Source organism: Balaenoptera musculus, chromosome 16, assembly GCF_009873245.2.
Source record: "Balaenoptera musculus isolate JJ_BM4_2016_0621 chromosome 16, mBalMus1.pri.v3, whole genome shotgun sequence".
Classification (NCBI taxonomy): domain Eukaryota; kingdom Metazoa; phylum Chordata; class Mammalia; order Artiodactyla; family Balaenopteridae; genus Balaenoptera; species Balaenoptera musculus.
In genome coordinates, this window is record NC_045800.1 from 82356179 (window position 1) to 82381051 (window position 24873).

At 46.5% G+C, this 24873-nt stretch overlaps 1 protein-coding gene across 7 annotated transcripts in view; it reads left to right on the top strand.

The window, feature by feature from the left end:
• The window catches only part of SIPA1L2 (signal induced proliferation associated 1 like 2), a 219495-nt gene extending 205030 nt beyond the window's left edge, over positions 1-14465 (top strand). For 4 of the 7 annotated variants that reach the window (XM_036828105.1, XM_036828106.1, XM_036828104.1 and 1 more), the window contains 4 exons: positions 7517-7570; positions 8116-8239; positions 9174-9255; positions 13174-14465. In XM_036828105.1, the coding sequence (XP_036684000.1) occupies positions 7517-7570; positions 8116-8239; positions 9174-9255; positions 13174-13320 (407 nt within the window). In that variant the 3' untranslated portion in view covers positions 13321-14465. The remainder of the gene's footprint in view (positions 1-7516; positions 7571-8115; positions 8240-9173; positions 9256-13173) is intronic. The other 3 variants (XM_036828108.1, XM_036828110.1, XM_036828109.1) reach the window with 1 other exon arrangement.
• The last annotated feature ends 10408 nt before the right edge of the window (positions 14466-24873 follow it).

Genomic DNA, 24873 nt, shown 5'->3' on the forward strand with positions numbered 1-24873 from the left:
GTCAGCGCAGGAAAATTCAAGAATTTGCAACTCCAGACCTTTGGCTAATCAGATTCTTTTGTATCGCTGTCAGCTCTGCTGTGACGCAAGTTGGTACGGTGGTGACCAGGCGTGATCCATCCCCTTAGCACTTCTTTAAAAAATTTATTTTATTGAAGTGTAGTTGATTTAGAATGTTGTGTTAATTTCTGCTATACAGCAAAGTGATTCAGTTATACATATATACACATGTTTTTTCATATTCGTCTCCATCATGGTTTATCACAGAATACTGAATATAGTTCTCTGTGCTGTACATTCGGACCTTGTTGTTTATCCATTCTATATATAATAGTTTGCATCTGCTAACCCCAAACTCCCTGTCCATCCCTCCTCCATCCCCCTCCCCTTTGGCAACCACAAGTCCGTTCTCTCTGTCTGTTTCTGTTCCCTAGATATGTTCATTTGTGTCCTATTTTAGATTTCAACATATAAGTGATATCATACAATATTTGTCCTTCTCTGTCTGACTTACTCCGCTGAGTATGATAATCTCTAGTTGCATCCATGTTGCTGCAAATGGCATTATTTCATTCTTTTTGATGGCTGAGTAATATTCCATTGTATATATGTACCACATCTTCTTTATCCATTCCTCTGTCGGTGGACATTTAGGTTGCTTCCATCTTGGCTCTTGTGAATAGTGCTGCTATGAAAATAGGCATCCCCTTAGCACTTTAAAGAGAAAGGTCTTCACCTAGATGACCCAGTTGCTCTGCCTGTGACATGATCTTTTTGTACCAATTCTCAAAGCCATTTCTGAGCTAGACTCAACATCATGAAGAAAAGATAGTCCAGAAAATCCCCATGTGCCTGTTAAATCATTACAAACTAATAAAGGCAGTTCAAGATGTCTTATTGAGCTCAGGCCCCTCTGGAAGAAGGCTGTGCCCATACTTTGACATGAGTAGTTAGCACATTTGAAAACAGGCTTTAAAAAAATGGAATGTATCTGCCTATTTGATTGAGATACCACATATAAGTGATATCACTTAATTAGAATAAGTTATAGTAGATGAAGTCATTAAAAGTTGTCATATCGATTTCCCTGAAAGGGTATATATATAATAGAATTAGGACCTATTTCTAATAAAAATTAAGATTTGAGAGATACCTTCAAAGCCTAACAAAGAATATCTACTTTATTCCAAATAGTTGCATAATACTTTTTTTTAAATTGAAGTATAATTGATAGTTGATTTACAATGTTGTGTTAGTTTTAGGTATACAGCAAAATGATTCAGTTACGTGTGTATAGAGATAGATAGATAGATTCTTTTTCAGATTCCTTTCCCTTAAAGATTATTACAAAATATTGAGTATAGTTACATAATACTATGCCAAATAGTTACATAATACTTAATGGAAAAAAATGTTTTTAATGTTTTAAGTAGATCCCTTAAGTACAGAAACTAAACAAGGGTATCCTTTGAGACCATGTCCTCTGATTTTGTATTGGAATCCTTGACATTTAAACAAGCAATGAAAAGAAAAAGGGAATAAATTTTGGAAGTAAAGAAATATTTATAGATATGATTCTATATCTAGGAAATATTTTAAAAATCAAAAAGAAATTATTAAAGATTATAAAATAGAGTAAGATACTTTGAAATATATTTCATATTTTTATAAGCCTCATTTCAAAGCATTGTTAATTTTTTCAGTTATCTATTTCTGTATAACAAACCACCCCAAAATTTATGGCTGAAGACAGCAATGGTTTGTCATGTCTCATGATTCCATGGGTTGGCTAGGCTCAGCTGAGTGATTCCTCTGCTTCCTATGGTTTCAGCTGAGGTCACACATATGGCTATATTCAGCTGGAGCTCAACTGGGTCTGGAGCCTTAAGGTGACTCCACTCATGTGTCTGTACCTGGAACAGCTGGGGTCTAGCTGGACCCTTGTCTCCAGCAGGTAATTATACTTCTTCACATGTGGCTTGAGGAATCAGGAGACCATAAGCAGAAGATACACCATGTTTCAAGACCCAGAACATTATATCCACCACGTTCTATTGGGCAGAGAAAGTCCCAAGGCCAGCCCAAATCCCAGGATGGAAGTAGGCTCTTCCTTCTGGTATGAGAGGTGGCATGTGCCCACAGCCATCTTTGCAGACAGCCTTCCACTTAGCAGTCATAAAGGACACCTTAGGTACATCAGCAAGATCAAATTATAAATTCCTTGGGAGTTAGCCATCATTAGAATTATAATGAGAGAAAAGCACTGGACACTTTGATACCTGAAAAGTCGTAATATATGAAAGGATAGGAATGGATAGAAAGCACATGGGAAAAAGGAGAGCCCTTCCTGAGTTAATTCACAGACTTCATACCATTTCAGTTCAGATATCTAAAGGATATTTGCATCCATTTGGAAAACAGATGAACAATGGTCAACAAAAAAGTTTATTATAAATCAATAGCAATAAAGCAGCATAATAACGATTCAAAAGATAGAAATGAGTCCTTTTGAAGGGAAATAAAAAGAGCCTAGGCTGAAATCTGTATATTTAAGAGTTAAATGGGAGTGGAATTTATGTACTCCATTTGGATTTAGGAATTAGAAAAGTCAATTCTAGAAAAAGTAAAGACAGAAAGATTAATGTTTTGGAAGCATGCCAGTGCCATAATTATGGAGTAATGAGAGAACATACAAAATGTCATATGACCAGATAAAAGTATTTAAATATTTAGATCTTTTATGAACCTGGATGAGAACATTAAAATAAAAGGGGAAGCAGGGGAACATGGGAAAGATTTGTAATAAATATGATGGATAAAACCAGGGTATCTCCAGTGAATGAAGGAACATGACCCCCCAAAAATGCCAAATGCCTGATAAACAAACGGTCAAGTCATGTGTCACACAGTCCAAAAAGAAGGATCACACAATAGATGAGGACTTGAAAAGTGTTCAACCACACATGTAAATGTAAACAGTAATGAGGTACCAGCTCACAGCTTTTGAGTATGAAAAACGATGCAGCAGCTCTGGAAAGCTATGAAGAATGCTCACAGCTGGTATCATTATAAAGATTATACAATGATCCATCTTTGTGTTCAAGCAATATGACAATACATAACTAGAGCCAGAAAATGTACCCACCCTTTGACCAGAAATCTCATTCCTGAGAATTTGCTTACTGGCAATGATTTAAAAGAATAGAAAAGCTTCCGACAGAGAAATGCTATGCAGCATTGTTAAAAATTAATTAATTAGCGAATAGATATGTAATGGAACTCTACTCCAAAAACCAGTGTCTAAAAATTGAGAACTCCTTCATAAGCTTGGGAGAGAGAAGGTGAGGCAAGTGCCAAGTGTGTTTATCACGACAGTCCACGCCCCTCACTCCCCTCTCCTGTGACAGGTTTGAAAACTGGTGGAGTCCCAGTTCTGGCTTGTTGTCACGTGGGCAGTTGTTACGTTTAGGGGGGAAGGGTGAGATGTGACCCTCGGCCCATCAGAACTCCTACACAACACCTGTCGTCAATGTTATGCAGAGACCATCATTTGTCACTTCCCTTATGACATAAAATAATGTGAGGTATAGAGGGACCGAATAACAGAGAGAGGTCCCATCCCCCCAATATGGTCAAGTGAACAAACCCAACTAGCAAAGCTGGCTGTGGGTCAGACAGTGAAGCCAGGGAGGGGAAGTGGAGTCTTTTTAAAAGTTCTAGGATTTAAAGTAGTTCTCTTATCAAAATACCAGAGGTTGCCAGTCGGTGTGTTCTCTGCATTTGTTGAGTGGATGATGTGGTCTTAAGTGGAAACAGGTGTCAAAGGCAACATTATAAACTGGTGATTGGAGACTCCCTGCGTGTCAGTGTCCCGCGGGGTCCCCACAGGCCTTTCCTCCCCTCGGGATTTCAGCTCTTTCCCGCTGGTCTTAACTGTTGCAAGTGGATGTGTGTGCTCGTGACACGTGCAGAATTAACTCATTTGTCAGGCACCGCCATGGGAATGAAAGTCCACATAAGTGTATTTTCTGAAAAAACGGAAGTCTGCACTTTTATTAGGTTCCCTATGCCCTTGGTTTCTTAAACAGAGCGCAGTAAGCATACATGTTTATGATGAGAACTTTTTCGGTTCTGAAGCTTCAGCTTAAGTTTGATGAAGTTGTTAGTTACTGTTATTTAATCACTGCGTGGATATAAGCATAAACAAAATGGGACACATGGTAAGACTCCTAAGGTTTAGAAAAACAGAAAAGAAAAGAAAAATGACAGCTACTTAGATGAAAAATGCACAGTTAATTTACTATAGTAAATTGACTTAAATTCTCTCAAAAGTAAGAAAATTGTTTCGGACCAAACAACAATAGTTGTATCTTAAAAGAATAAATCCAGAGCTTTTCTTTGTTCATTACTCAGATTCTAGACCATTACCTTGCGACGTTCATCAGTAGGCTGCAAAAGGCTAAACCAAGGTATTTTATGTTTAAAAATGTTTTTTTCCTGGCGGTCAGTTAAATAAGCTACAATTTGATAAGCACAGCTGTCAGAAACAGAACCCGTGATTCTCTACCTGTAGCTAGAGAGCCCCAGCTTTTCTGTAATTTGTAGTTGTAGCAAAGACATATTAGAACAGCCTCATTTGTGGAAATGGGTTTAGTTTAATTTAGCCTCACACCTGCGTGTCCTGTATGGCATACATCTGGCATACGTTCTCCCATTCTACACCCTCGGCAGACATGGCTAGTTGATCAGAGCACCCGTCCCTCCCGATTCAGGCCGGGACTTACAGATCTCTGACAGGGGCTCCACGCAGCTTGCCTGGGGTCAGAGGGATTATTTGCAGGCAACTGTTGTGCCATGTCAGCTCTAGATTGATATGAAATAGTCTGCTGACTGTTCATCCTCTTGTTTAGTGCTAAATGCACTAAAATAAGAAACTGACAATAAACAACAAGGTCCTGCTGTGTAGCACAGGGAACTATATCCAACATCCTGTAATCAACCATAGTGGAAAAGGATATATATATATATATATAAAACTGAATCACTTTGGTACACAACATTGTAAATCAACTATACTACTCAATAAAATAAATTTTAAAAAAGAAACTGACATTGAAATCAGGTTTTTTTGAAGATTATTTCGAGGGGAGGATTGTTTCATGTGTAAGCCATGCCCTCATGTCCCCTCTTAGCCAGATTTGCTTGCACAGGAAAAAACAGAAAGGAAAAAACCGAACGACACGTAGAGTGTGGGTGATTGGGTCTTTGCTGCGCTCACCATTTACATGAAGTTCATACTCCGAGCCTCCCTTTTCTTACAGTTTTGTCTGTGCCTTTTGGTTCAATGTCAGTAATTACTTGGTTACTGAATATTTATCACTACAGAAATAAGCTGTGGAGGAATAAAGCTCCCACTGGAAACTGTCACTAAGATTAGCTATTTTACAAAGGAGTTTAGTGTCTGTACTTAATCAAGTAGCATTCTGGTTGCATTTCAGCCTCCCCAGCTTTTCAGATTCAAAGTGAAATCCTCTTTGTGAAATTACATCGTTGGCAGAACTATTTCTGGCTTCTTGCCTCCTGACCGGTAGGACCTTGTTTCTCCCCAAGGAATGTTTGAATGGCTGCCAGTAGCAAGTTCTGTTTCTTCAAATATGTGGGTACTTTATCAATTAAGGTAAAAATAGATGAAGCAAGCTAAGACGTTTTCATTGAGATACTTAGACTTGACTATCAGAACCAAGTATATTAAGAAAGATACAAACTAACCAAATTATTACCGGGTTGCATAAAATGTGGATGAGTCAATGAGACTCTTTTAAAAAGTGAGAAGAATAAGTTCTTTCTTTTCTTTCACTCCTTTTGGTCCGTAGTTAAATTCACTGTGGAATAAAAAACGCCTCTGCTGTTGATTTTTTTTTAACTGGGAAGCATTCCCTGCTTTGGGGCCGTCACAGAACAGAGGGTTATCTTGGACACTCCGGTAGACCAGACCCTCTACCCCTCCCCAGGGCCGCTCACCCCCGGCCTGTGTGTCCCGTCCTTCCTGCCCACCTCTGCTGGTCACGTCCCATCAGGTGTAAACGTAGGCAGTGCCCAAGTTATGCTGTTCATCTTAATTAAATTACAAATTACTTCATCAGACGCAAAACCCCTACTAGCCTGTACCAAGTTGGGAGCTTGGTCGTCTCTCAGGAATGTATAGTTACAGAAGGTCTCTCATCCTGTAGAAGGTGCGAAGCGTGGAGAAGGGCCCCTTAAAGCTTTACAGGCATGTCGGTTGAGGACACCTGCGTACCTGTCACAGGTGTTGAGGTGTCACGACGGAGGACAGGGACACATGTCTGGGGAACCTGCTGTACGATCGATCAGGCCGGGTACTCAGCGCAGCTCTGGGAGGGCCCGGACTCTGTGGGTGCCCCCAGCCCTGAGGCCCGGCTCCTTCCGGGGCCCCCGGCCCCTCCGCCATCCTCGCTGATTAACGGGATGTGCGTGGCCCTCCAGAATCCAGGCGAGCAGGTACCTTCATTAGGAGAGGCGGCCAGCAGCCAGCTGGAGACAGAGGGGGATAAATTAAGAACAGAGCACCCCTGACACGGACCCCAGTGCCATTTCGCAGCCATTAATCACATCACGTGAAAAAGCCGCTGCAGCGCTAACGCACCTGCCGTATCCCTCGTGTGAATCCCAAGTGTGGATGCGCTCGGGTGCCAGGGGGCGGTGGGGGGGGGGTGGATGATTAGATGTGTCCCTGCTTCTCCCCTGTACCTTTTGCTTGAAAGCAGGATTTCTCTGCCTGCCATTCAGCATTTCTGGGCCAGCGTTCTTGTGTCAGAGTTCAGCGCCCAGAGCTGGGCCGGCCTGGTTCCCGTTCCGAAGAATATCACGTTCCCTTTCCTGCCTAGCTCTTGAGACACTGGCTGTGAAGTCACTGGTGCCAGGAACAGAAACGGCCCCGTGCTAAGGAGGGGTCGTCGTGCTGACCATCGCTCTCACTGCTGTAAACACTACAGATCTTCCTCTAAGGGTTTTAGTGAGAAGATGTAGCTAATCTCTCTCACCACCGCTATCTTTACCTTCAGGGAGCTGGTCATTTAAGCAAACCCAAAATGGTCACGCCTTCCTGCAGCTGGACTGGCACGTGTGTGGCATGCCACTTAACCATTGTTGGGTCACGACAGCCGTGCATCCGGCCGGGACCATGACGCGTGAAACGTACAATCTCTCCACACTCTTTGGCGATGCATAATACTGTCTCTCGGAGCAGTTCCTGGCTTAGTACAACACATGCACACAGGCAGACATGTACACACACACACATGCAGATGTGCACACTGGCACACACGTGTACACACGTGCCCCTCACACACACACACACACACACACACACACACACACACACAGACACAGCTGTATTTCATAGGACCCCATCACCTGAACCTGATGTGGGCCCCCAGAGGCTCTCAAGTGAGGAGAGATATCACTGTTCAAAAGAAAATTCTAAATCTTATTTCAGGTCTTGACTCAGATGAAGAACTTGGGCTACTCTGTCACCACACGTCCTATCTAGGTGATTGTCTGGGGCTGTTCGTGGGGTCTCCATCCTCCGTAACCTTTTCTTTCTGTTTCATTGTCTGCACGTCTGCATGGTTATGGAAGCACGGAGGGTTGGGGACACACGGTGACGTGTCCGGGCCATTGTGTCTCAAGGATGCTCTCCGGGTTCTGGGATAACTTGAGGAGAGGTCCCTCTCCTTGGTTCTGTGAATCAGTCATGTCATCCCCCAACGCCGTTCTTTCACGCCCAGCCAGCAGCTCTGGCATTTCTTGGGATGTGGACAGAAGAAAGATTGGCTCTAGCAAATCCAATGTCTGCTCCTTGTTCCCACGGCTGTGATATGAGTGTGCCATGCAGCCCAGAAGGACGGCCAGTCTGAATGCTTTCTGACTGTCAGCAGCTTGCCTGAGTTTATTCTTCTTTATTTTGTTTAAAACAGGGCAGTAACTGACTGGGGGGAGGGGAAGATTTTATTTAGCAACTATTCATTTCCACGAAGAAATGGTGCCTTGCGGCTATTACTAATGCTTCTTTCTGTGTGTGTCTCCCATCCCCAGACCAGAGAGTGGCGTCCTTCTGTACCCTGACAGATATGCACCCGGAGCAGGACCTGGAAGGGGCCCAGGAGCTGCCTTTATGTGTCGATCCTGGCAGTGGCAAAGATTTCATGGACGCCACTGGGTATGTGACCCCTGTGGACCGCCTCCCTCCCGTGTCCCGGGCCCCAGTGGGTAACAGGGGTTCAACTCAGCCCTGGCCAGCCAGGAAACCATTTCCACCTGCCTTCTCCTAGTCCTTCAGGACCCAGAGAAGGGACCGAGCGGGCCTGAGACGTCTTCTGCGCTGCCGGGGTGGATGGAGCTTGTCAGCGTAACTGCTGCGCTCCACGGGAGGGTCCTGCCAAGACGTGTAGTCAGCGTCCTTGGTGGTGGGGCGGGAGGGTGTGACGCCCGGTCAGCATCTGCCGCATGATCACTGCAGTGGCATCAGGCGGGGACACCTTGCTGGCCATCCCCCATCTGCCGAGGGCACGCTCCCGCCCACCAACCCCGGTCGTCCACCCAGCCCCACGGCGCCCACTGAGGTGTGCCGAGAGCGAGCCATCTCTGTCCCTATGTTCTCGGCGTGCTCATCGCCCACGGAGTGTATGTTCTTTCTCAGTGTCACCCACGCCCAATTCCAACTTGTCTGTCAACTCGAGTTATCAACAACTTGCATGTTCATCTTGGTGATGAGCCCCTTGATACTTCCTTAACAGAGGAAGGCAGATTTGGGGACATTGAGTCTATATTTGGTTCTCAGGACTTCGTTCTGGTCTACCTAACCTCAGCTGCTAACTGCATTTAGATCACCTATCTTTTGCCTTCTTACCAATGTGTATGCCTATAGAGATTCTGAATCCCCTTTTAAATCAGAAGCCACCCAGGAGGGATTTTTCCACCAAAGCAGCAGTGTGTTCACTTTTGACATCTGACATAATCTTATTTATTTCCTTGCTGGGCTCTAAGCACACAGTAGAATTTTTTACATGAAAACTTTACCAGCGAAAACTCTTGACTGCGGTGTCTTGACTTCAGCGCGCTTGAGTCTTTCTAAGTCTTTCCTTCCTTGCTAGAGGACGGCCTCCATCCACACTGACTGGGAAAGTCAACCAGCTGGAGCTGATTCTTCGGCAGCTGCAGACCGACCTGCGGAAGGTAAAGCAATCGATTGGAAGCCCATGCTCAGAACTCTTTCTCTTACACAATCAACCTTTTTTAACTATTAGGAATAAAAAAAAAAGACACTCAAGAAAGATAACTGCCCTAATCAAAACCCAACCGTAAATGGAAACGGAGACTCCTGAGGTCTGATTCCATCTTCTTGCCCACAGCTGCTGTATTTCATTGTAGGGGACACAAGGTCCTGTAGATCTGACTGGATGAGGATGAGCCCTGGATGTCCAGTCTTCAGAATGAGGCAGAAACGCAGCAGGCTAGCGTTTTTCAGTTCAGTGAGTTATCAGTTGCACCAACATTTATGAGCTGACCTAAGAAGCGTTAGTTGCTATCAGGAAGCCTGGTCTCCCCAGGCTGCTTCCTCCTACTGAGTCAGCGTCTGCTCTACCCATCAACCTGTGCGAGCTCGGTCCTCAAAAGATGTGAAGTCATTCATTCCACAGACATTTGCTGAGCTCTTGTTGGATCATTAGCACCGTGCTATCAGTAGCCGCTTTGCTACCCAGGGAAATGGAATGGAGTGCTGCAGCTGGTGGGTGATGGTGAGGCGAGGAGGGGCCATGGGGAGGGTTTTGTTGTTGGAAGAAGGGAGACGAGAGAAGTGACAGCTGGCATGAACGCTGGTGGAGATGATCCACTTGGGAGGGAAATAATGTCCTGAACCTAACAAGGAGGGAGCTGGCCTGGATGGGAGTAGGGACCGTCCACACATAGTTACCAGAGCAGAGTGTGTGTGTGTGTCCGTGTGCATGCGTGCACACATGATTCATACACGAGTACAGGCCTACGTCAGAGATATTGCAGGTTTGATTCCAGACCCCTGCAATAAAGTGCATATCACAATAAATTGAATCACATGAATATTTTGGTTTCTCAGTGCATATAAAAATTACGTTTATGGCATACTATAGTCTGTTACGTGTGCAATAACATTATGTCTATAAAAACAATGTACATACCTTAATTAAAAAATACTTTTTATGCTAAAAAATGCCAAAATAATTACAGCACGTTGAAGATCACAGATCACCATAACAAATGTAATAATAAAGAAAAAGTCTGGGATATTGGGAGAATTACCAAATGTGACACAGAAACATGAAGTGAGCAAATGCAATTGGCAAAACGGCGCCGATGGACTTGCTCGATGCAGGGTTGCCACAAACCTTCAATTTGTAAAACACTGGTATCTGCAAAGCAAGGTATGGCTGTAGTCCAAACAGAGACAGGTTGACAAAGTTCCCCTCTGGTTGTTTCTTTATTCCAGAGCTGAGAGTGAGCGATGGGAAGGAGGGTGAGAGATTTAAGGATGGAGGGTAAGGTGTAGAATGGAGGATAGTTGGGCCAGATGTATTTGGTAAGACTGCAGCATAAGTTAGGTATTTTCCTCCAGTGTGGATGACCAGCTGTCCCAGCTTGCCTGGCATGGAGGGTTTCCCAGGACACAGAACTTTCAAAGCTGGAACTAAGAACGTCCCAGACCAGCTGGGCCAGCTGGTCACCCTGTCTCCAGATGTAGGTGTAGAAAAGTTAGAGAGTTGGACTTAACCAATATTAGATTTTAGACAAGAAATTAAGACCAGGAGCGATAGACAAGGACCATTCAGTGTGTATAGGATGTGATTAAACTGAGTGACTCAGAGTCTCAGCTGGGTGAGGAGGAATAATGTCACCACATGGGGTGTCAGTGGATGCTGGCAATAAGGTAAGATTGGTAGATTAGATCATTTTTGGAGGGGTGGATACTGGAGAAATTACTTTAGAAAGACAAGGGGTGGTAGTCAGGGAGTGGGAGCTTGAAGCATTTAGGAAGATGTGCGGTTATCAGTAACAGCTTCAAGGTACAGGAAATAGCCACAGGAGGGGGCGGTGAGGAGGGCAGTCTTCGAGGTCACAAAGAGACTGAATCAGGTGGAACATCTACGGCATCTTAAGATCATCAATAAACATGAGGGATGGAGGAGGAAAGAAGAAAGGTGAACCACATTCTAGAATCTTCCATGGTGGGAAGGAGTGGAGATATAGTCAACCATGGCAAAGAGCAGGGGTGGCAGGTCTTTACAGCCCATGTCAGGGTTCTCCCGGGAGCTGGGATTTTAGGGGAGAGCAGTTACCTGCACCGGGCAGCCAGGGCGAGGTGCTGGCCTGGCAGCCTCCAGGCCCTGTGCTCTTCAGAACAAACCCTCGTCCCCAGGAGAGAGTCAGGACTCACTTATAGCTGAAGATAAAGGGAATATCCAGGGAAAAGCTTGAGAGTTTAGCAGGTTTCGGTGACAGAGGACGCATTCCATGGGTGGAGTTAAAGGGTCAAGGGGTCAGGAGAGGTGGGCAGCTGAGCCGCAGCAGGGCCCTGGGGATGTCTGAGCCGTGTTGGGAACGAGAGCCCTGGCGCCTGGGGCGGCCAGGAGCGTGAACCTCTTGTAGTGACTGAGGGACGTGGGCTGAGTCGGCAATGAGTTCTAACACCAGCCTCCACTTGGGACCGGTGTCTTAGGTCGAGAGGTGAGAAGGGACGGGAAATAGGAGCAAAGCTCAAGGGCAGGGCCAGACACGCCCAGGGGGCCAGTCTCCTGAAGAGTCTTAGCCCCCAGCTCACCCGCATGGCCGTGGGCACAGGGCTGCAGGTGCATCTGCGGAGTTAGGAATCAAGTCATCTCCCACCACCACTGTGACAATGACCCCCCTCTCTCTCTTTCTGGGGCAAGACATCCCTTTCAGCATCTGGGAGCTCAAACTTGTACGTTTTCTGTTAACTGTCTATTGGAAACTCCAGGTCTGATTCTTATGAAAAATCTTTTTTTTTCTTAATACTATTTATTTATTTTCGGCTGTGTTGGGTCTTCATTGCTGAGCGCAGGCTTTCTCTAGTTGCAGCGAGCTGGGGCTACTCTTCCTTGCGGAGCACGGGCTCTAGGCGCGCGGGCTCAGTAGTTGTGGCTCGTGGGCTCTAGAGCGCAGGCTCAGTAGTTGTGGTGTACGGGCTTAGTTGCTCCGCGGCATGTGGGATCTTCCCGGACCAGGGCTCGAACCCGTGTCCCCTGCATTGGCAGGCGGATTCTTAACCACTGCGCCACCAGGGAAGTCCCTGAAAAATCTTGATAATTTGTACATAGTTTTTAGTGGCACACTTTGAAGGTCATTAGGGAAACACACTGTCCCAGGAAAGCTTTAAGACAAGATGAGCTCGTGATAAACAAGCCCAGGATCAGCAGGTATGCTGATTCCGACTTGTCCAGTAAGGAGGTGCACCCGGGAAGCTCTGCCCTCCTATCCAAGGCTGTACCTTTTCCCAGGCCCCGTTTTTCAGATAGAGGATAATATAGACTGTGGTTAATCACCTTCCCGTATAACAGCTGTCTCGCTTCCTGTTGGGAGCAAAGTGGGATGAAAGGAAAGAATATTCTGAGTTACTCGTCCCCACCTCCCTGTTTCTGGCAGAAACCAGAGCAGGCAATCAGATTCCCTCTCCCCTCAAGAAATAAATAAGGGGCTTCCCTGGTGGCGCAGTGGTTGAGAATCTGCCTGCCAATGCAGGGGACGCAGGTTCGAGCCCTGGTCTGGGAGGATCCCACATGCCACGGAGCAACTGGGCCCGTGAGCCACAATTACTGAGCCTGTGCGTCTGGAGCCTGTGCTCCGCAACAAGAGAGGCCGCGATAGTGAGAGGCCCGCGCACCGCGATGAAGAGTGGCCCCCGCTTGCCGCAACTAGAGAAAGCCCTCGCACAGAAACGAAGACCCAACACAGCCATAAATTAATTAATTAATTTTTAAAAAAAAAAGAAAGAAGTAAATCAGTAAAAAAATAAAATAAGGGTAGAAGCGTTCGGACTGCAGCTGGGAGGAGAGAGCGTGTCCCGCAGATGTGTGACCATCTGTTTCCACCCCCTGCCCCCAGGAGAAGCAGGACAAGGCCGTGCTGCAGGCCGAGGTGCAGCACCTGAGGCAGGACAACCTTCGGCTGCAGGAAGAGTCGCAGACGGCCGCGGCCCAGCTGCGCAAGTTCACGGAGTGGTTCTTCAACACCGTCGACAAGAAGCCGTAACCTGAGCGCCGCCCAACCAGGGGCCCTGGGGAAGCCCGGGGTCCCTTCACAGTCGCCAACACGTGGTTTCTCGCCTGTGCTTCCAGCCCACCGTAGCCGTGCTTGCTGTCCCCACTCTGTCTAGCACCATGCCCCCCAGCAGCACGGGGAGCCGCCGTGTGACCGCGGAGAGCAGCGCTCGTGAAGATGAATGTAACGCTGGTGTCGAGATGAATGTAAACTCTGGTGTCAGTGTGGCCCTCTAAGGCTCTGCTGAAACGGAGCTCTGCGTGGGCTTCCCTCCTGAGGGACGAGGGTTGGGTTTTATGTCCTATAGATCAGGTGACTTGGTAGAGATATTAAAACAATTGACCATAGCTTGGGCTTTAGAATTGTAAAATAAACATGAGAACAAATAATCAGACATATACTTTAATGTTAAAGGTGCTCTATTTTTTTGGATGTACAGTAGTTTTTATTTCTACAGCCACATTATCATAGCAATAAGAAAGAGGCAGGGGAAATAGTTGGAAGAGCCGTGTCGGGAGGGGGACAGAAAAAGCACTGATGTGTCTAACACGAGTTCAAATGCAGTTCCTTTAGAGACTTATTTATTTGCAGGAGCAAACGGTGCCTGAATATTAACAGTGTTCTGATTAAAAAAAAAAAAAAGAAAAGATACGTATGCCTTGTAAATGGCTCACTGAGTAGTTACTTCAACTCTTAGTTCACTTTTGTATAGTTAATGCTCTGTTGAAAAAAAAAAGAAGAGTCAACCTGCTTAACTTACGAGAGCTCCCCTGTGTGCCATGAGCCAGCAGAATCACTTGTACAATGCCAAATTTGTTTTATCTTTGTACAGAAGCTTTGATGAAGTGTCTTGTATTTAACACCCTTATTTAAGCTTATTTAACCTTAAATTGTTAATTTTATAAACTTTGGTTTCACCTGCACTATTTTGGAGGGCGGTGTAGGTAGCAGCGTGTAGGTAGCAGAAAAGGCTGAGCTTGCCCAAGCAGGAGTGAGGAGCGGGGCAGGACCTTCCTTCTAACAACTGGATGCTGCTGGTAACAAGTTGTTTGTATTGCTTTACCATTTTTAACTGTTCTATTTGAGATGAACGTACGTTTTGCTTTTTTAATAAATGTTTAAAAGAGTCCACACAAGGAACAGTGTTGTCAGGTGAATGTAGACTTCGGGGTTCTAATGTGTCAACAATCTGAGTGTATGAGAATTTATTCCTGGTCATTTAGGGCCTTACTCTGTACTGAGTACTACTGAGCCTTCTTACAGAATCCCAACCTGATTTAAAGTAGAAAGTTACTAGTACTGATTAACGGCTGCCACGTGCCAGGCACTGTCCTCTGCACTTCTCATAGATCTCATTGAATCCTAACAGTATCCTTACTAGGTGGGTGCCGGGATTCCCATTTTACAGCTCAGTAAACTGAGGCTAAAGTCAAGTGATTTACCCAAGATTGCCTTTCATTTTGATTTTTTTAAAAATGTTTATCTTATTCAGCAAAGCATTTGGTCTTGCTTACAAGAAAATAAATGCAATAAAGTAATAGCGATTTGAAAAATAATCAGGAAGGAGTAAACTGCAAACTTGAATCAAAGATGAGACAGAAAGGAGACAGAACGTGAGCCAGAGTGGGAAGGGAACCACAGTAATCACGGTACAAAGTTCTCCACCTTCCGAGAACAGAAACCGTATCAAGAATTTGGAGGAAGCACAGTGATTCCTAGAATTTACCTTCAGAGGGATTTCTCACATGGGCTTCATTCACATGAGCGGTGTATTGAAAAATACCCTAAACGGTCCTGCAGCGTGTGGAGCAGGGGGCTTCATAAGGCTGTTTCCTGAAGCCACCCCTGCAAAAGATACAGGTGCACCTCCAGGACACATCCAGGGAATGCGGATTCTCGGGAAGCCAGGGCGTCATGGGCCAGGTGGGCATCTTTCTCCCTCCCCGCTGTCCCTCTCACCGTGAACCAGGCACTTGTCAGGAGTGGAAGAGCCGTCAGTGATCAAGGCCAGCTGGGCCCTGCCTTCGCAGGGCATACAGTCTAATAAGGGGAAACAGGCATCCGATTATCTGAAACTCAAAGATAGAAATAAAGAGTGCCTGGGATGGGATCCCTTAATTATTATTATAATTATCCTGTAGTAATTATAGTAATAACTGACATTGTTTGACTCGTTAACCATGTGCCAAGCACTGTCCTGTGTCCATTGTGTCTATATGGCAACCCTAAAGGACAGCTACCTAGATCGTCCCCTCTCTACAGGTGAGGAACAGAGATGTAGACAGTGTGCTTGGGGAGCCCTCCGTGGGCAGGAGACTTCTGAAGGTGGGGAAGGAGCAGGCCAGGGGGAGCTGGGGGTAGTTTTCCAGGCAGAGGGGACACAAGTTCAAAGGCCCCAAGTCTGTAGAAAGGATATAGGGAAAATAGGTAGTGATGGGGAAAGAAGGAGACATTAGAAAAGACAGGTAAAAGCTAGATCATTAAGTAACTCTGGCCATAGTAGAGTCTGGATTTTATTCTAAGTCAAAAGGAAGCTGTTGAAGCAGGAAAGCACCGTAATGTGTCCTGTGTTTTATTTTTGTTTTGTTTTGTTTATTTTATTATATGTCCTGTGTTTTAAAGGCTTACTCTGACTCCAAAAGCAGAAGGAGTTGCATGGAACAGGGGCCTGCAGACTTTCTGTGTGAAGCATACAGTCGATATTTTAGACTTTGAGAGTCACATACCGTCTGTTGCCTGTTCAGTTCTCATTTACTGCCCTTTAAAGATGGAAGAGCCATTCTTAGCTTGCAGGCCACTCGCTAGCATTGTTGACCAACCCCTGGGCTAAGGGAAAGAGTAGAGAAGGAAGACCCGTGTAGGTGAGAGATGATGCAGATAGATAAGATGGGGGGAAGGAGTTGGGTCACACCTGAAAACGTCTTCGCAGGTAGAACCCCTAGAGCTGCTGCTGAGTGGGAGACTGGAGGGAAAGGTTTGGTTCAGGGATAAGCCCTAAACTTCAGAGGAATCACTGGACTGCATGTTCACCAGACAGTTTGCCATAAACATTTCTTGCCTTCAGTAAAAGCTTAACTACATATAGTTGTGTGTCCTGGCCAGGGCCTGCGTGCAGCTCTGCATCACGGGGCAGAGATGGATGCTTTTGCATCAGAGGGCAACCAAGCGGATACAAAGGTTGACGTTGCTTCGAGAAAACGAAGGAACCTGACCCAAACCTAGCTGAATGGAGAGTCGTCCCACCTCCCTAGGGCACACCTACAGACCAGAAGGGTTTTTTTGAAGAAATACTTCTCAGTCTATACCAGCAAAGAATGAATCATCTCTCAAGTCTGCCAGATGGCCATGCCAGAGAACGTGGCCGCATGACTCTTGGCCTGCTCAACTTTTTTCAAATGTATGTTTCCAGTCAAAAGCCAACCTGTAGAAAATCCCAGTGTCGTGTTCTCCATAGTGCATGTGGTTTTGAGCAACTTGGCGTCCTCATAGACACTGTTAATTCCAAAAGGTACCCCTTAGTAGCTAAACACGACTTTCTGTAAGGACTTACTGGGTACAAACTCATTAAATATTAGAATATATCTACTAGAAATCAGTTTTATTTTAGAATAAGTGATATCAAGCAGGTTTTTTTCTAACCATAGGCATTGATCTATTATGCATTCAGGCCATTCTCATATGTGACAAAGTTAATTCGTATTTCAGAGGCTTTATCCTGCTCTCCTCAGTCTCAAGGAGCAGGTTTATCATTAAAAATATAACTTACATCGGGCAGGGGCGGAGAGCATAAAAATACAGTCTTGCCTTTACTGATACCACAATTATCTTTGAAATGTCAGGAGTCGGCTGTCCTGCTAGCCCATTAAAATGCAGAAACTGATGACATGTCATTAACCGAAGTCTCCATCAAACTCATGAAGCCATAAACCATAGCTTCTTGTCTGCAGAGCCAAAGACCAAAGAGATAATCTATTCAAAACGCAGCAAGAATCACGCGCTTGATAGATTTCTTCATGAGCTGTGACTGTGGTTAGCAGTGGGGCACTTGGATGTTGTTAACATTTCTTGCTCCTTACATAAACTGCTGGCCTGGGAAGACTGGACGGCAATTTAAGGAGAGAACAGACGTGAAATTTAGACGGACTGACGAACTCTCCAGTTGTGGAGAAGCTGTGAATATGACTTCTTGAAGAGTCACCCTACTCTCTTTGCAACAAGGAAGGTGGGTCACTAGAACAAGCGACCGTCTATGGCAAAGCCACCCCTCTGCCGCAGTCACTGTGAACTGCACTCACCCAAGCCTTCCTAAGAGGCAAAGGCCCACCACTTTTAGTCCCAACCTCCGGAGGTTATTAAGTCATCTCAGATCCTCTGAAATCAAGCCAATGTTTTTTCTTCAGGATTTCCAAGATTGGGGGTGTGCAGGAGGAGGTGATGAAAATCTTTACAGACGCTTTGCTCTTTTGGGTGACTGGTTAGTAAGAAACAGCTCCAGTTCACCTGAGTGTCTGTGGATTTGGTGCTTACAAGTTGAAAAGCATTTCCCTAGTTCTAGCTGGCACAGTTCGGGCATACTAGTCACTAGCAGAGAGGAAAGTAGATAGAGTCGACTGGGTTTAATTCAACACCTGATTAGAGGCAGGTGGGAGAGAAATGTGTTTGTTTATGCTCCTCAGCAAGGGAACATGGTAAGAAACCCGCAAAATCCAAGGAATGCATTGGGTTTCTGACCTATGACCTCCAAGTTAACCCAAAGACCAAGCTTCCTGACTGTCAATAGCAGGAATTAGGCAGAAGCTTAAGCCCAAAGAAAATCTCCTCGTGAATTTTACAAAAGGTTTAAATGAGCGTCACTTCCAAAGGTGACATTCTTGCATTTTATTTAAGATTCGGGGCCTTTAAGTTACTTAAAAAAAAAAATCTTTTAAGCGCCCTCCGGTTCATCTTAATATAAGAAAATTCACTGCCCCATTCAATCCTTACAATCAAAATTCTGATTCAACCATTAGCATCTGCAGACTCTGAAATATACCACCCTCTGTTTTCCAGCCCTCATATCAGAGAGCTACCTAAAATTTGCAGAGCAGCTTGGTTTTTCACAAGAGCAAATAAAAAATAACCGGCCCCTTTGACATGCAAGTATCTTTGGCCGCTTATTAACAGGATGAAGGGTTAGACTCCCAATGTCCTGGTCATCAGCACCCATTAATCAGGCCGTTAGGTGCTGGAGTAGAAGTTCTGTTGTTTGAATATCAGCTGCTCCCCCAGCCTTTCCCCATGCAGTGAAATCGGGAGGAAGGCCGTGTGCAGGAGGAGATTCAGAGCCGTAGCGTTTCAGTAAATCATCTGCCTCGACTAAATCGGTGCTGGCTCAGAGAAAATGGCTATAAATACACATCTGCAGCTGGAGATGTCAGACCCTGGCAGGGCTCCTCAATCGCTGTGTAGCGCATCACTGGGTCCCGGGTGTCTGTCTGGGTCCTCGGCCCCTCTTCCCCGTGACCGTAATCATTGCTCGCAAACCAAGTGGGATCCAGCTGAATGCTCCATTACATCGGAATAATTAAACATGGCAGTCATGGGCTCTTCTAGGATCTGATTAAACACCTTGCAGGAGTCATTACTGAACCCCATCTGGGCTGAGGGCTTGCCAAACAGCAGGCTGAAATCCACAATGCCCATTTCTATGCATAGAGAATTCCAAGACTGGGCCTTCTATATCCCTGTAAATTAAGCACTTGAGAACTCAAGATAGCATTGTTCGGGGGAGTAGGAGACATGGCCTTATAGCAGGGCACAGGGGTCAGCGGGTTTAACCCCTTGACTCCTACTTGATTCTTTTTCGTTGCTACTCTTTTTTTTTTTTTTTTATTGGAGTATAGTTGCTTTACTTAAACTATCCGAAGGCCATTCATTGTTCAGCCAGCATCATCCTAAAACCATTTCATCTCTGAGCTGCTGAGTAAGTAGAGGGAAGCATGGCAGTGACCTAATTAAAGAGACGAGCATATGAGGGACACACCGCTTACACTAATTTCATCGTTGAGATGAACTCTGAAAGCAAGTGTTTCTTCCTAATTTAACAGGTTCTTGTTCTGTTCTTTCAAAGCAGGACCCTCTTAAATGATTTGCCCTGAAATGTACAATTGAACTAAACTTGGCTACCCTAATTGTCTACTGTCTCGTTGTTTGTATGAGGGTTATTCCTGCCAGTGACACTGATTTCCAAATGTGAAATTACATTGTTTAAATATTGTCCAAGAACGTAGCCATGTGCAGAAAGATGCCTGCAAGGATCCTCCCTTCACTTGTTCAAAGAACAATTTGGGTGAATGGGCTTGGTTCTACCATCTAAATACATTACATTAATAGATGTGAACATCTAACTTATAGATGTGTATTTTAGTTATAAAAATATTTGCCCACATATATGACCATTTTCAATACCTTGCTTAGAAAATATGACACAGCCAGTCCTCCTGCAATAACTGTTGCCTCTTACGGAAACCCGTTATCTTCTTCTCTGAGACTTCATTGTCCTCTCCTGAATTATGCCTTGTGATGAATTGTATCGTAAATGAAAAGGATAGGGATGGGACAAGTGTTGGCGAGGATGGGGAGGAATTGGAACTCTCTTACGTATAATGGACGGAAGTGTAAAACGGTGCAGCCACTATGGAAAACTGTACGGTGGTTCCTCAAAAGATTAAACAGAATTACCATGTGATCCAGCAATTCCGCTTCTGGTCAGTACCCCCAGAAATTGAAAGCAGGAACTCAGATATCTACATACCCATGTTCATAGCAGCATGATTTACCGGAACCAAAAGGGGGAAGCAACCCAAGTGCCCATTGATGGATAGATGAATGGATAATATGGTATATACCTATTACGGAATTTTATTTAGCCTAAAAAAGGAAAGAGATTCTGGCACAGGGTACAACATGAATGAACCTGAGGACATCACACTAAGTGAAATAAACCAGCACAAGAAAGACCACTACTGTATGATTCCACTTACAGGAGGTACCCGGAGTAGTCAGATTCATAGACACGGGAAAGCAGAATGACGAGGGGTGCCAGGGGTTGGGTGAGGGGAAAGCAGAATGACGGGGGGTGCCAGGGGCTGGGGGAGGGGGATGGGGAGCTGTTGTTCATGGACATGGGCTTCCAGTTTGGGAAGATGGAAACACTTCTGTGGATGGAGCATAGCAGTGGTCACACAAAATATGAATGCGCTTAATGCCACGGCACTCAACACTTAAAAATGGTGAAAACGGTCAAGTTGATGTGTATTTCGCCACCATTAAAAAGAAAGAAATTTGTTTAAAAGGTTAGGGATGGGAACCTGAATGAGTTAGTTTGCAGGGACTTGAGATGGATAAGCACAGAGAAACCAGAAAACTCAGCCTCACCAAAAGTAAAGACTTGTTGGAACAAATGCAGGGAAATATAAAACACCACCAAAGTGCTCTTTGGATGTCAGAGAGCAGCCGGAGTTTGATCGATTGCCATATATTCAGACAGACGTCATTCCAAGAAGCTGTGCTCTGGAGGCCTGTGGGAGAAGCAACGGAGGAAAGAAGCCCTCTCTCCAAAGAGTGATTAATTTGGTAATTAATGCAGAGCAGAGGAAGAATGATTCTGAAAGGTTTGCTCCAGGCCCTAAATTTTCACAGTTAGCTCTGCCGTTGGAGCATCTGGTAGGATAAGGAGGTTGGATGAGCTAAAGGGTGAGATCAGACGCCAGGGCAGCAGGGGAAGGGATTAAAGATGAATAGCTTCGGGGGCGCTTGAGGGTTCCGAAGCCTGGAAACCATGCTTCAAAGGAAGAAAAAACAAAGGCCATTATGAGAAGGCCCTGGTACTGATTGGAAGGAAGGAGAGCCACAGAGCCGGAAGGAACCACCTGCTTCACTTTATAGAAAAGACGACTCTTGTGCTGGATGGGCGGACTGAGGGCTGGGAACCCAGGCAAGGCCGGGTTTATAACACGGTCTGCAATAAGGTTATTCTTCAGCTGTATCAAAGGAAGTGCTGTGCTTGTGAATTTCGGGCACTGTTTGCATTTTGGGTAAGGATATCTGTACCCAAGATTTGATTAATCTCGGTCAAGTTAGGTCAAGACAAGGAAGTAATAATAAGAAGCATCACTGGATACCTTTGAGATGAGGAATCTTTGGGGAAATCCTAATTTTTCAACACTGCCTGAAATCATAAACTCTAGCCTACTGAACCCGCTAACAGCCTGGCTTCCATGGTGATTTCCAACCTGGCCGTTGAACCCTTGAGCAAAATCAAGGCACAGACGTAGAACAGGTCAGATTCGAGACTCTCCAGGTTCCCACATCACCATTGCAGAGGTGTAGGAGCATTGCCCAGTTTCCTGTTCTTCCAAAAGGAGAAATATCCAGCTCAGCCCTGCACCCAAGCCGACAGAGCCCAGCCAGAAAGGAAGATGGAATTTGTGGTCATGGAGGACATGGGGTCAGGCCCCCCCCCCCACTTCTGTTCTGAGCCTCTGGGACTTCGTGTTGACTCACTTACTGGCACTTTCACCTGGAGAGGTCAAGGTTAACAGTGCCATGGGCAGTTATCAAGGGGCTAATCAGGTAGTCTGTTTTCACAGAGCTTCTGCGGCCAGTGCTAGGCCTTGGCTGGCTGTGAGAGAGCTGCGAAACAGCTGTTGGTGCCCTTGACTGCTACACAAGCAGAGGGCAGAGTTTTAACATGCACTCCCCCAAATTCTGCTTCCTTTCCGCTCACCGGCCTTGGCAGGAAGAGAAAGTAGGATGAGTGTCCACATGCCCTTGGCTGAGCCCACTGCTTAGGGCGTGACTCAGCTCTGAAGTTAAGAGGTAAACGCTCTTAAATAGTTGCCTGGACAGGCTACGTCACCCCACGGATGGCGTACCCCGCTGTCCTTCACCAGGAGCGTTCATGCACTGAGGTTAGGAGATGGGGCAGAGCCTGGCCTGAGGAAGCTGAGACTCCCAGTGAGGGTGATAGTTGGGCCTAGGAGTTGTCAAATACCAGAAAACCCTGGAAGGAACAATCTCGCAGAATCTAGGATCTGGATAATGTATGGATAATATTCTCAAGTACTTGCGGGAACTTTGTTCCATGAGTGACGTGAATGGGTCATCCCACTGAAATAGAACTCCTAACCACCTCCCATGACCATGCCCCCTCTTCCCCCTTCCTCTCCCTCCCCCGCCACAGACTATTTCCAGACAGCCTTAGAGTCTAGGGGGTGGTGCTTCAGGAGAGACATCTTTGTCAGTAGAGGACTCACGACTCACCGTGAAGTCTCTCACAACACAAGGACCGACCGAGCGCCGTCTGCCGAGAGGAAGGCTGAGGGCAAAGACGGGTCCCAGGAACACCATGTGGCCAGTCCTCAACCCCACGACTCATCTGGTCTTCATTTCATCTCCCACCTGCTGCTGAAAGAAGTACAATGGTAGGCTTTCTCTCCAGGCATGGTAGGAAAACATCTTACACTGTGGGTACCAGAAATCAAACAAACAAAATATGGGGGTTAACTTCACAAAGTCCTTTTGTCCCCGTTTTGACGATTTATTTGTCAAAGAGAATAACCAAGGATATTTAAAGTAATAGAATTAACATCTTTTTGAGGTCATCAAATTAAGAATTCTAGAAATGATCCTATGACATAATCCAACTATTCTAGATCATTTCTGTCCTCTGGACCGAGGTGGTTGGCAATGTATAGAGGAATTTACCAAAATATCATTGACAATCTTTAAAGAATAATTGAGAGCATGAGTGATACTTAAGAAAGATAAAAATCAATCATGCAGCAATCATTTTTAGAAAAGAAAGAAAATGCGTCTTATATACCAGTGCTGTTAAATAGGAATATACGTGTGTGTGTGTGTGTGTGTGTGTGTTTTAATTGAAGTATAGTTGCTGTAAAGTCATTTTCTTTTTCTGGCAGAGTGCACCAAGATGATGGACTAATTTCTCGATTCAAACCCACAAACACCTCTATTGGCGATGGCTGCTTTCAAGCTGGGCGGCCCTGGTGGAAACCACACTCTCGGGCAGATGGTTGTAAATCAACCCACCTGTGTGTCTCCTGGGGCTTGATGGGTATCAGCAGCAGAAAGCCAGTGGGGCTGTGGAAGGCCGGCAGGACACACCACTGAGCTGGGCACCCCAAGGCAGCCCAAGTGCCCAGTGTCAGGGAGCCGCATCGCCACTCCTAGGCAGGTGAGACTCACCTGGGCCGCCCCCTGAGCACCAGCTCCGAGTGCCCGCAGCCCCTGCCCGGCCTGGGTCGCTCAGGGCCAGGTTAGAACCGGGGAGGCTGCGCCTGGGAAGAGGCACAGGGGAAACTCCAGACAGCTGGTCGTCCCTCTCCCCATAAATAACCCAGGACATGGGTGGAGACCCGGCTCCTGGCCCCAGCTCCAGGCTCCCTGCAAACCGCACCAGGGCAAGGCCGGCTGGGGCACTCTGAGCCGGCAACGGAGCTGCAAAGAGACCTAACAATGCATTTTCCCAGCCAGGCGCCAACTCATTTTAAGGGATGCCAGCCCGTCTCCCGTGCCAAAGTAAACACCTGCAGTGAAAGCATTTCCCGCTACCACCCCTCCCCCAAGTTTTAAATTTTTAAATCTGGCAAAACATAAGCAGATCTGGGCCTGTGCCTGGCTCCCGCAGGTGTCCAGAACTGGTTTCCCTCGGCTCCCGGGTTCCTCCAGGGACCCAGGAATGGCAGGCAGGCTGTTTCCTGTTTGTGCTGCTCCACGCGAGGCCCCTGGGTCGCCTCCACGCTGCTCGGCCTTGCGCCAACAAGGCCGGCCCCACAGCCCGCGCTGTGGCTCGGCCAGCTCTCCTGCAGGGACGCTTCCAAGCTTCCTGCGTGGAATCGCTTCTGCTCGATGGAGCCGAGCGGGTGGAGCTGCTACGTGGAGCAGCTCACGATGGGTCCACGCTCCGGCGAGCGGCAGAAGGGGTGCTGGATGTCGGGGACACTGAGACAGAGTTCTCTTCCTGGGGCTGGGCTCCTGGTTTGCCCCCCTCCAGGCGGGATCTAACACATCAGCTGGGCTGTGTGCTCAACGCACTTGGTTTTGAGGTTGACTCTCCAGACTTTGGAAGGAGAGCAGGACGCAGGGGTCTAGAGCAGGTCGCGCCTGGGCCAGGACGTGCTGCTCGTACGGCCAGCGGCGACTCTTCCAGGGATCCTGCTGTGCGGTCAGGTGAAAAGCCACCTGTGTGTGGTTCAGGGGCGCTCCGTTCGGTGGGGATGGCAACCGGCAGGCCTGGACCACCTCCCTCCCCTCCTTGTGCCTCGGTCTGTCCACTGGGGACTGGACACCTGGGCCGCGGAGCCTCCGCAGTGAACTGTCCCTCCGAGGGGCTAACGCTCCACCCCAAGTACCTGGAGGTAACGTGCGGCATCCTCAGGGGCTCCCCTTCCTACCCACCCCTTTTGCCTCCCCGCGTGAGGGTGGGAGGTGGGTGAGAGGCGAGACCGGGCAGGAGCACGCCGGGAGGATGGGAGGATGACG